At 45.6% G+C, this 12,680-nt stretch overlaps 1 protein-coding gene across 2 annotated transcripts in view; it reads right to left on the reverse strand.

Annotated features, from left to right (window-relative positions):
- Window positions 1-12,680, reverse strand: part of FARP1 (FERM, ARH/RhoGEF and pleckstrin domain protein 1) — a 276,447-nt gene that overhangs the window by 80,136 nt on the left and 183,631 nt on the right. For both annotated transcript variants that reach the window (XM_084880262.1, XM_084880263.1), the window contains one exon: window positions 757-799. In XM_084880262.1, the coding sequence (XP_084736388.1) occupies window positions 757-799 (43 nt within the window). The remainder of the gene's footprint in view (window positions 1-756; window positions 800-12,680) is intronic.

Genomic DNA, 12,680 nt, shown 5'->3' on the forward strand with positions numbered 1-12,680 from the left:
TGGCTATAAGTGGCCCGGTGGGGTTTCTTAATGAGACAGAAAGGCAATCCCACAAGGTATTGTGTGCTGTGGGCTCAGCTAAAGAAATGGGAGTTTTGTTACCATCCCCAGACTCTGCCCAGTCTCTGGCTGCAGTGAGGAACTACTGGGAGTGACTTTGAGAACAGAGCTTAGCTCTGAACCTGACCTTGGAGCAGTGAGAGGGGAGGCAGGTCCAGTGCTGAGGCATGATGGGAAGGGAGAGAAAAAACAAGTGTTCTCTTCCCGTTCTCTCCTCTGAGACCCTCTTTAGTCTTTTCTCCAGCTCAGGGTCTAAACGCAAGCCAGGCTCCCTCCAGTGCTGTTTGCCACTCAGAAATTCAGAAACACACACACAAGCCTACAGAAAACCTTACACAATTTATGAATAAATGGCTCCACTTCCTACCCCCAACCCCCTTTGCAAAAGTGACAATAAGAAACCTGGGTTCAGACAAGGCAAATCTATTATTTGGGGGCTTAGTAGCATGGTTTAGTTGTTAATCAAAACCATATTTGATTTTCCAAGCAAACTTTTGACTACCAAACTGTTACATATTAAAATTGCAGAATACATTTTAATAGCACATGGGTTAGTGGATGATGAAAAGCAATTATGGGGTAAAATAAAAATCTGTATCACTAAGTGCCTGACGCCACAGGACAGCCGACGTCTAGACGGTAGAACGGTCTGGCTTAGGGTTTAACAAAACTGTTCCACATAGTGTGTATACTTACTTCTAATCTGCTTGACAATGGGTTTTAAGAGATCCAGCCACACCTACAAAAGGAAAAAAGAACAGATTGAGACACAAATTCTCAATGAACAAGTGTATTTTGAGTCTTTCCTGTGGAACTGTTTAAAATAAAATTTTTTGTGTGTACTGTCCCTCTTTCCTCCAGGATTCCGTATCTGACATCATCCACCATGTTCTCAGGACAGATCTGAATTTGCTACCATTATCCCTAAGCTTCAAAGTTAAGTTCTCTCCCAGACTCAGTGAACTAAAAACTTTTCTACTCTCACTTGTACTTTGGTCACAGTGAGCGAGTCAGCAAATATCTTTTTTTTAAAAATATATTTTTCTATTGATTTTTCACAGAGAGAAAGAGAGAGGGATAGAGAGTTAGAAACATCGATGAGAGAGAATCATCGATCAGCTGTCTCTTGCACACCTCCCACTGGGGATGCGCCCACAACCAAGGTACATGCCCTTGTCCGGAATCGAACCCGGGACCTTTCAGTCCGCAGGCCGATGCTCTATCCACTGAGCCAAACCAGTCCCAGCGAGTCAGCAAATATTAATGTATGACTGCATGTCTGGCTGCAAGCTGAGTGAAATAGGCACGCTCCTTAGTGAAACAAAACACATGTGTGAGCATATGAACTCATCGGAAAGAGGCTGGCTATCTATAGCATGCCGCCTGGGCACCAGGTGCTATCCTGAAGCTACTCGCCTCTCAGAACGAGGCCACAAGGACTCCTGTTACCCAGAGAGAAACCTGAGCCATGGGGAGGTTCAATAACTTGTTCCCGGCCTCTCCACTCCGCAGCGGCAAAGCCAGGGCTGAGAGAGGCCTGTCCGACTTCAAAGTCCAGACTCTTTTCACACGGACTAGCCTTGGCACGCGGTTTGAGTGGCAACATTTCCGAGAGGCTGAGAGCAGAGGTGGTGGTGTTTCCAGAAGGCAGAGTATCAAGAACTGTTGAAAGGTAAAATAAGATGACAACTAGACTATCTGATGGCCAGTTGATGGGTCTGAAAGTATGGTGGGCGGTGAAGAGGCAGGAAGGACGAAGAGATTTTCCTTTTGAAGAGATCTTTTTTCAATGACAGTTTACTCCCAAAATTATTTTGTATTGATTTCAGGTGTACAGTAGAGTGGCTAGACAATCACATACTTTATAAAGTGTTCCCTCTAGATATTTCCAGTCTCCATCTGGCACCATACACTTATTGCAATATTATTGACAATAGTCCCTAGGCTGTACTCTACGCCCCCGTGACTATTTTGTAACTATCAATTTGTACTTTTAACTGACAAAGGGCTTTTTCAAGAAGCTCAGCTATGGAGGAGGAGGAAGACAGGAGACTAGGAGTACAGAGCGTTAAAAAAAAAAAAAATCAAAATAAGGGCGTTGTGTATTTGCTCATTTAAAAAAAATATATTTTATTAATTTTTTTAACAGAGAGGAAGGGAGAGAGCGAGCGAGCTAGAAACGTCGATGACAGAGAAATATCAGCCAGCTGCCTCTTGCACACCCCCCCACTGGGGATGTGCCCGCAACCAATGTACATGCCCTTGACCGGAATCGAACCTGGGGCCTTTCAGTCCGCAGACCGATGCTCTACCACTGAGCCAAACCGGCTTCGGTTATTTGCTTATTTTTAATAGGAAGGCCCTGGGTGCTTTCAAAAGAGGGGAGGGATCGAGACTAGGAACAACAAGAGATAACCGACATCCTAAGGGACCTGAAATGACGTGAGAAGGTAGCTCTGAAAACAGAGGGCAAGGGCATGAGTTAGAAAGAAAAGCTCTTCCATTGCAGGGAGAGAGAAAGACAGAAAAGCGAATGGCCAATGCAGTTTACATTTCTGTGCTGGGAGGATAAGAAAGTTCCTTTTTTCTTTTCTTAAAAAATATATTTTTATTGATTTTTTACAGAGAGGAAGGGAGAGGGATAGAGAGTTAGTAACGTCGATGAGAGAGAAACATTGATCAGCTGCCTCCTGCACACCCACCACTGGGGATGTGCCCGCAACCAAGGTACATGCCCTTGACCGGAATCGAACCTGGGACCTTCCAGTCCGCAGGCCGATGCTCTATCCACTGAACCAAACCGGTTTCAGCAGAAAGTTCCTTTCTGAAGCCTTCTGTTTCCCCCTGTAAAATCTGAGAGCGGGTGGACTGAGGAAGTGGTGAAGTGATGTAGCATGAGACACTGAGTTTACCGGGGGATTCTGGTGGGATTCCCAGGGCTGCGGAGCGCCCACTCCTGCACCTGCCACCCGAGCTCCTTCGGCCTCCACGGCCGCCTCGGGAGAAGCATCTCTGAGACCTTTCGCCATCGCCGACTCTGCCACAGAATCGGCCTCAACTCTGCAAACCGCTCAGGACAAAACAACTGTGCTCTGGCGGCACAGTTGCCAATTTTACGAACTGTTTTAAAACATCTCTTCTGTTTTTGGCATTTCTGCGGGAAGCATCGAATACAAGCACCGAGGTGAGCCAACTGAGCATGTGGTTTTGGAACATGTCGGTCTAGAAACATCAGCCTGCCCCCAAATTAGCCCACTTGGTCGAGCTCTGCAGCCATGGTGCTGCAGGGCACCCATCACATCACAGCTGGCCTGGGTGAGAACACGGAGCCCCGAGAACCTATCCCGTCACCAGTCAGATGGACAGTGGCAGAGCGGAGAGAGAAGGTCGTGCACACACAAGACTAAATCTCCTACCCATGGGTGAGCTGGAAGGGGCTTCTCTTATTTCTAAGAAGAAAAATAGGGTTGATGCTTGACTAGCGTTAAAACACTGTCATTTGATAGATGGGGAGGGCTACTGGGAAGCCTCTGAATGGAATCAGATCATGTGAGACAAATCACTTGTTCACTCAACCTAAGTGAAACAGAAACAAGCTTCCAAGGAGGTAAAAGGTGACAAAGCACCCCGGTCTTCCTTTCCCTGCCCACAGATCGCTAGAGGGTCACAGCTGTCATGATGGATCTCAAACCCCACCCTTCATCCTTTCAACCGAGCAACACATCCCTGCCCTCTCTAAGCCATGCCGCTGAGCATCAGAGCACAGCTGCACAGCCACAGGGATGTGCAAGGATCTGGCTAAAATGAGTGAGCTTCTAGAAAGGCCATTCCCAGTGAAAGGCCACTCACCAAATCAAGGACACTCTCCCCACTGGGATGTGAAGGTCTGCGGGAGAAGTTTGCTAGGGCTGCCGCGGCAAAGTACCACAGACACAGGCAGGCACAACAACAGACATCGAGTTCCTCGCACTTCCCTGGAGGCACAGGGCACTGGAGGTTCAGTGTCTCCCGAGGCCTCTCCTTGGCTTCCAGGTGGCTGCCTTCTGGCTGCTATGTCCTCACATGGTCTTCCTTCCCGCTGTGAATGCCCGCGCCTGGCATTTCCCGGGTACCTCCAAATTTCTTCTTCTTCAAATGGTGCCAGTCAGACAGGATGAGGGCCACTCTAACAGCCTCGTTTTAACTTAATCACCCCTTCAAAGGCCCCGCCTTCAAGGACAGTCACATCCTGACATACTGGGCATTAGAGCTTCAACATACTTTTTTTGGGGGGGGGGCTTGGGGGGGGAGTGTCACAAGTCAGTCTGTAAATGCTCTCTTCCACAATTTGATTTCAACACAGCTTTCCAGCCTCAACGTCCCCAGCTGGCATACATTGTATTCAGGCTCCCTCTCTTCCTCCCATCCCGTTAACATCTCTTTCCCTTTTGGAATGTGCTCTCTGCACCGAAGCACTGTTTGGTGGGAAGAAATGGTTTAGTGCCTAGGTATCAACGGCAAGGCAACATGAGTCATTATTCCCAAAGCTGTTCTCTTCTTTCCCTTGATAACTGTTTGCTCCTATTATTTTGATGAGTGACATTTTAGGTGGATTTTGTAGGTAACTGAAATATCTGAGGTATTTCGGAAAGAGTCCTATTTTTTTTTTTTTTGTATTTTACTTTAAAAATATATTTTATTGATTTTCTACAGAGAGGAAGGAAGAGGGATAGAGAGCTATTGTAGAAAGGTCGATGAGAGAGAAACATCGACCAGCTGCCTCCTGCACACCCCTCACTGGGGATGTGCCCGCAACCAATGTACATGCCCTTGACTGGAATCGAACCCAGGACCCTTCAATCCGCAGACCGATGCTCCACCACTGAGCCAAACCGGTTTCGGCGGAAAGAGACCTATTAAAAGAGATTCATTTACATGATATCAGACAGCGGTTAGGGAAAAGAGACTGCTTAAGGACCCTACTGAGTGCCAGGCACTGGATAGGTGCTTTATCATTCTCATTTAATATTCATAGCAATGTGGTCATTTTAGACAGTAAGGAAGGCAAACTCAGAAAGCTCATTAACTTGCCCAAGGCAACATAGCTGGGGTTCAACATAAAGCCTATTTGACACTAAACCTGTGCTTTATATGTAACAAAATATCCTACCCCTCAAAAAGCGAAAGGACTCAACAATAGTTCAGCTCTCCTCTTCAGGTTTAAAAAAATCAAAACTGCATATAACAAAAACATTTCATTATCAACTAAAATGTATACAGGAACCAGATAATACAGTTTACAGAAAATTATTCAGTATCTAGAATTCATTGCAATACATTTGTCTTTCTTCAGGCTCACTCCCAGAAGAAATAACTTTAGTTTGAATTTTTGCTTATAATCATTTGTTCGAATGTAATTTTCATATTAATCTTAATTATTTTATTAATTTTACATTAGTCTATAGTTGAAAGATATGTAAAGTGTGGCCTCCATTTTAAAATCTATTAGGGGTTTCTGATTCTGGTCAAAATAGAGTTAAGAGGAACTGGATCTTCCCACATGAAATACACACGGTGGGGAGTGGGGGGATGGGAGGGGAAAAGGAAACAATCAATATATAACACAACAGATCTGCATACTTGGGGTGCCAGGCAATGAGGAATAGTGATTCCCGAGACAGAACAAAATAACCAGGAACCCTACAGTGCCCCAGCCTTCTGCCTTGAGCGAGTTTCTAATCTAGACTGTAGTGCAGGGAGGAAGAACCTGGCAAAACCTATGAGTTCAATAGAGGGGGCTGAGAATGCAGAAACCAAGGTAGTGAGCGTTCACAGGAGAGCCCCAAAGAGTAGAAAAGCTCTCTCTAGAAAGAGCGCTTAGGGGAGTGCTGAGGCTGACCCTTGAGTAGCCAGCTTAATATTGATCACACATACTTATGAGGAAATACCCAAGATTGGGGGAAATAACCTATGAAGAGATTAGAGGTAACTAATCTCTTATGCTCACATAGGGCCAGGAACACTACCTATTCTCACCAGGCAGATTGGAAGACCTCATGATTCATGGGCATTGGGTAGAGTACAGCAGGAAATGATTTACCCCATACTGTACACTACACCAGTTCCACCTAACAAGTCTTAAAAGCCAGATCTGGGAGGACTAAGTTGTTTCCAAATAAGTTAAGTGTATCCCAGAACACTCAATAACTTTTAGAGAAATACAAAACTATGAAGCACTCAACAATGTAAAATTCATAATATCTGACATCCAATAAAGTGACTCAGTTGGTTGGGACATTGTCCTTTGCACCGAAAGGTTGTTGGTTCAATTCCGGGTCAGGGCACATACCTGGGTTATGGGTTTGACTCCTGGTTGGGGAGCCAGCCTATCGATGTTTCCTCTCACATCAGTGTCTGTCTGTCTGTCTGTCTGTCTGTCTCTCTCTCTCTCTCTCTCTTTCTCCCCCCCCCCTCCCCCCCCCCCCCGCCAAGCATGTACCCCTCCAGAATTCATATGCTGAAGTCCTAACCCCAAGGTGACTGTATCTGGAGATAGGGTCTTTAAAAAATAATTAAGGTTAAATAAGGGCATTGGGATGGGTCCCTGATCCAACAGGATTGTGCCTTTATTAAGAAGACGAAAATCTCCCTCCACCCCCACATGTGAGGACAAAGTAAGAAGGTGGCCATATGAAAGTCAGGACGGGGCTCATCCCCAGAATCTGACCAGGCTGGTACCCTGATCTCAGACTTCCAAGTCTCCAATACTGTGAGAAAGAAATGTCTTCTGTTCAAGCCACCCAGCCTATGGTATTTTGTTATGGCAGCCCAGCTAAGACTCCTACCCCATGGCAAACTTTTCTTCTGGCATGGAGAAGAATATATAATCAACAAAAAGATGCCAACCTTCTTCCTGAGCTTTACCAATACGTACTGATTAGAAATTAGAACTGTTTTTATCAAGTCACTAAGCAAGGTAGCTTTCATAAAAGAATAGCAGGCCAGCACCACTGGTTTCTGAATGGCAAGCATAAAACACAACGGATAACTGAGTGCCTACTATGTACCAGAAATCCTGCTGAACTCACGATTGTAAAGTACCAGTGTTAATCCTTAAGGTAACCTTGTACAACTGTCATTTATTAACCCCAGAAGTTCAGAATCTAGCCAGGGGCTAAACAACAGAGCAAAATATTTAAATGGAGACTTATAGGCCACAATGCAGAGCTTTTCCCACTATCTTCCACAGGCTAATGAGATAAATTTTAATTATACACCCATCTCAGCAGATGAGGTGTGTGCAGCCATTTGAATTGGAGGAAGGTAGCCCCGTGTGGCAGAGAGCGCTTACACTGACTGAGGCAGGCTCACGTGTGCATCCTGGTTATCAACCTGGGTGTCCAGTTCCTTGTTAAGTAGTGGGCAAGTGACCTGTCTGATTGTGCTCACTTTGAAATGTGAGTGATAAAATACCTACCTCGGGCTAAGTGAAATGAGCCAGTCAGTGAAAGATAAATACCACATGATCTCACTCGTTTGTGGAATATAAAGAACATTATAAACTGTTGAATAAAAATAGAGGCAAAGAAGCATCTAACAGACTGTCAAACTACAGCAGGAAGGCAGGGGAGGGTTGGGGGGCTAAGAGATCAACCAAAGGACTTGTATGCATGCATATAAGCATAACCAATGGACACAAGGCACTGGGGGGAGGGGAGAGAGGGCAAGTGGGAGGGAAGGGTGAATAGGGGAGGTCAATGCGGGGGGGGGGGGGAGGGGGAGACATATGTACTACTATTTGTAATACCTTAAACAATAAAAATTTTAAAAAAGTAAATAAAAATAAACATGCAGTTTTGACCTGCCCGCCCGTCCCTCCCCCCCCCCCCAAAAAAAAATGCAAGTTGTGAAGTTACAAATAAAATAAACCTTCTGAGAAGTCAGATATGATCTGGGTAGCAGCAATAAACTTATCCATCTAAAGATGGCAACAGTTAAAACAAAAAACAAAAAAACAAAAAACTACCTCGCAGAAATATAAAGCAGAGATTGGCAAACTGATACCATGAGCCCAATCCAGCCTACCACGTGCTTTGATACAGCCTATAAAAACCCTATAAAATTCAAACATCCATGCCCATAAGTAAACTTTTATTAGAACACAACCACACTCATTTGTTTAGATTCTGTCTGTGGCTGCTTTGTGCTGCAGTGGCAGAGCTGGGTAGTTGCCATAGAAACAGTATCACCTGCAAAGCCTGACATATTTACTTTCTGGCTCCTTTTGCAGATACCTAATATGAAGGTGAAATGAGATATATTTAGGTTTAAGGCAGAGTCCGCAGCACACAGAAGCCCAAGGACAGTTAGCTGCCTGAGTCCACCCCAGAGGCAACCTAATGTCTTTCTGGGCTTGTACCAGGCAGGTACCAATTAGCTGGCTTATTAAGTACAGGGTCTTGATTCCTAGGATCAATAGTGTTTCTACCATGGGAAAACCAATCAATTTTTTTAAAAGCTGATTAAAAAGACTTCTCTGCTGCTGCAGGGCAATCTCCTGGGGATGGCTGCCTGAGCTCAAGGGCAACAGCAGGCCAAGCTCGCATGTAAGTGCAGCAATCAGCTCCATCAACTGACAGGCCTGAACAAGTCTAGTTCAGGGTAGAGCATAATTGATTCCTTCCTAATTACCACCAGTGTATTTCCAATCTTGAGAACCACATCTCAGACCAGGGGAGAGCACTCAGGCCCCCTTTTAGCTTTTTAAAGCCTTATAATAAAAATTAGAGGCCCTGTGCATAAAATTCATGCATGGGGGGAGGGAATGGTGGTGTCCCTCAGCCCAGCCTGCACCCTCTCCAATCTGGGACATCCCTCTCACAATCCAGGACTGCTGGCTCCCAACTACTCACCTGCCTGCCTTCCTGAATGCCCCTAACCGCTTCTGCCTGCCAGCCTGATCACCCCCTAACCACTCCCATGCCAGCCTGATTGAGGTCTAACTATTCCCCTGCCAGCCTGTTTGCCCCCAACTTCCCTCCTCTGCCAGCCTGGCCACCCCCAACTGCCCTCCCTTGCAGGCCTGGTCCCTCCCAACTGCCCTCCCCTGCTGGCCATCTTGTGGTGGCCATCTTGTGTCCACATGAGGGCAGGATCTTTGACCACATGGGGGCAGCCATCTTGTGTGTAGGAGTGATGGTCAATCTGCATATTATTCTTTTATTAGATAGGATAGAGGCCTGGTGCATGGGTGGGGGCTAGCTGGTTTTCCCTGAAGGGTATCCTGGATCAGGGTGGGGATTCCCTTGGGATGTGGGGCGGCCTGGGCGAGGGGCTTGTGGTGGTTTGCAGGCCAGCCACACACCCTGGTGACCCAAGCAGAGGCCCTGGTATCAGGAATTTATTTACCTTCTACAATTGAAACTTTGTAGCCTGGAGAAGAGCTCCATGGCCAGCAGCCATTTCTGTTTGGATTAATGTATCTTCTATAATTAAAACTTTGTAGCCTTAAATGGAAGCCTAGGCAAGTGGAGGCAGAAAGCTTGGCTTCTTCCGTTGCCTGGGAAACCCAAGCCTCCCTCCTGCTCTCTGTGGCTGTAACCATCTTGGTTGGGGTTAATTTGCATACTTGCTCTGATTGGCTGGTGGGCATGGCTGGTGGGTGTGGTGGAGTGATGGTTAATTTGCATATTACTCTTTTATTGGGTAGGATACTCTGATGTGGCTACTTACATGATAAAAATGATGAGAAAAGGGGCAGAAGGCTGGGGTGGAATCAAGTTGCCTGAGTTTACCACCTAGGGACAAAGGTCCATAACCTTGTATGTCAGACTGTGGGGTTTCTCACACATCACACACAGATAAAGGGGCAAAAAGCGTTGTGACAGTCCACATTTGGACATTTTGAGGACAATCATGCCTCCTCTTATTTTGGCAGATTCGTGAGTAGCCTCTTAAATAGAACTTGGCAGACATAACAGTACACAATGACAATCACAATGATGACACACACGTGTCCATTGCAGCATTGTTCACAGTAATAGAAGGGCGGGAGCAGCCCGAGTGCTCATCAACAGGTGACTAGATGAGTAAAATGTGGTGTAACTGTGCAATGCAATATTATTCAGCCTTGAAAAGCAAGGAAATTCTGACATATGCTAATATGCGACAACATGATGAACATTGAGGGCATTATGCTGAGTGAAATAAGCCAGTCACAAAACGACAAAAACTATGTGATTCCACTGATGTGAGGTTCCTAGAGGAGCCAAATTCACAGCTACAGCAAGTAGGATGGGGGCTGCCAGGGGCTGGGAGGAGGAGGAGGAGGAAAGGGAAGTTGCCATTTAATGGGTATGGAGTGTCAGGTTCGCAAGATGAGTTCCAGAGATCTGTTGTACAATAACGTGAATATAGTTAATGCTCCTGTACTGTAGACTTAAACATAAAGATGGGCCCTGGCCCGTGGTGCTCAGTGGCTAGAGCGTCGGTCGGTCAGCACACTGAGAGGTCACGGGTTCAATTCCCAGTCAAGGGCTTGTATCTGGGTCGTGGGTACCATCCCGGTCCTTATCGAGGAGAGTGTGGGAGGCAACCAATTAATGTGTCTCTCTCACATTGTTATTTCTCTCTCTCTCCCTCTCTCTTTTCTTCCCTCCTCCCTTTCTACTCTAAAAATCAATGGAAAAAAAAATATTTTCTGGTAAGGATTAAGAACAACAAAAATGGTTAAGATGGTAAATTTTATGTTACCTGTTTCTGAACACAATAAAAAATGGTGACAACAATAATATTCCCACAACTAACGCTTTCTGAACACTTTAATAGGCCCCAGGCATGTGCCAATAGATATCATGTTTGATCCTTTCCAAAGCCCCACAAGGTGGGCACTAAATCTCCGTTCTACCCAGGAGAAAAGCGAGGCCTGCCACCTGCCCCACTCCCCCTGCTGCTGAGAGGCGGCGCGGCGATGTGAGGGCTGGCAGGCTGATCACAGAGTTGCTCTCATCTACCGCTATAAGACCACCCAGCTAGAAGGCCCGCACTGACAGAATCTGGGAAGGAGACCAGAACTCTATGACACAAATCTTAAATTTTGAAGCTGCCTTACTGAGAGCAGAGGTAAAAATGCAGCTAGAGTTTATTGCTCTCACCATGAGTGGCTCTTCCTCAGGTCATCCAATTAAGACTTAGCCCTGGCTTTTCCAAAATAGGTTCCTTAAGCTAGCTCCTGGGTGCTTTTCGGTCGTTATTTCTGCTCCTGTGTGCTTTTTTCTCACTGCATTTCAGGGTAAACGTTTATTTTATATATACAGGAATACAGGTCACACACACACACATATATACAAAATGTACAGGTTATAAGTGCACAGCTTATTGAATTTGTACAGACTGGTTGCACACATAGAACCAGCATCGAGGTCAAGAAACAGTGCTTGCCAGGGACCCCGGGGCCCTTCGTGTACCCTTCTGCAGTCTCTTACACCATCCACATCAATTTGTCAAAACAATCAGTTTTAAATTTTATGAAATGAGATCTCGGGCTGGAATTTTGCTCTGGACAGAAAGCAAAATATAGATATATGGTAAGCCTGGGATGGTGACTGAGAGAGCATGGCTGTAGTTAGATTCGGTCTAGAATCCCAGCTCTAGCATTCCCTAGCTGTGTGCCTTTTGGGAACACGACTTAACCTCTTTAAGAAAAGGGATTTATAACTGGAATGAATAAAATATTATAAGCAAGCTGAATACGATGCCTTGCACAGAGTTTATTACTCTCCAGAGCAGGTGTTGGCAAATTAGGGCTTTCTGTATTGTCAATAAAGTTCTATTGAAACTAAGCCACATTCACTCATTGTTTCCTGTCTGTGGCTGCTTCTGTATTACAAGGGCAGATATGAATAGTTATGGCAGAGACCCTCTGGCCTGCAAAACCTCCATATGGTATTGAGTAACTGGCCCTTTACCAAGAACGTTTGCTGGTCGCTCCTTTAGAATGTGAGCCACGTTCACTGTGGTACCACAGGGACTGGGATGGCCTGGCATGTGGTAACTACTCCTGTGGACGCTTTTTTTGCATTATACATGACAAACACTATTTCTCTGTCATCACCACTGGTTTTTCTGAATTTGGCAGTTGAACGTATTCCTAAACAGCACTAGAAGGAAGCAGTGAAATCATTAAAATCAACTCTGATAAAATGAAAGAACTCAGCCCTGGAGATGCCCAGGGAGAGCAATAGGTTTGTAAATTCTAGTAAAAAGAAGCCCGCACAGATACAGCAGACGGCACTGAGCTCGGAGTCAGAGGAACAAGACCAGAATCTGAGCTCTGCCATTAGCTGGTTGGCTGACCCAGATAGGGAACAGGTCTCAGAGTCTCAGTCTCCTCACCACTAATTCACAGTTTAGAAAGGAACTCCAGCAGGGTCGGAACAGGGCACGACTAACCGGAAGAGCCGTTGGGACCCTGCGGTAATTCAGGCAGGGTTGTCAAAAGAAAATGAAATACCAGATCTTCAAGGGCTTTGAGAATCACTATTTTCACACAAAACAAGCTTATGAAACAATGTTCTATAGAACTTGCTACATCATACAATTATTATTTGTGTCCTCATCTGTCTTCCTGCACTTCTAATGGA

Source organism: Pipistrellus hanaki (assembly GCF_964339955.1).
Source record: "Pipistrellus hanaki genome assembly, chromosome: 3".
NCBI lineage: Eukaryota > Metazoa > Chordata > Mammalia > Chiroptera > Vespertilionidae > Pipistrellus > Pipistrellus hanaki.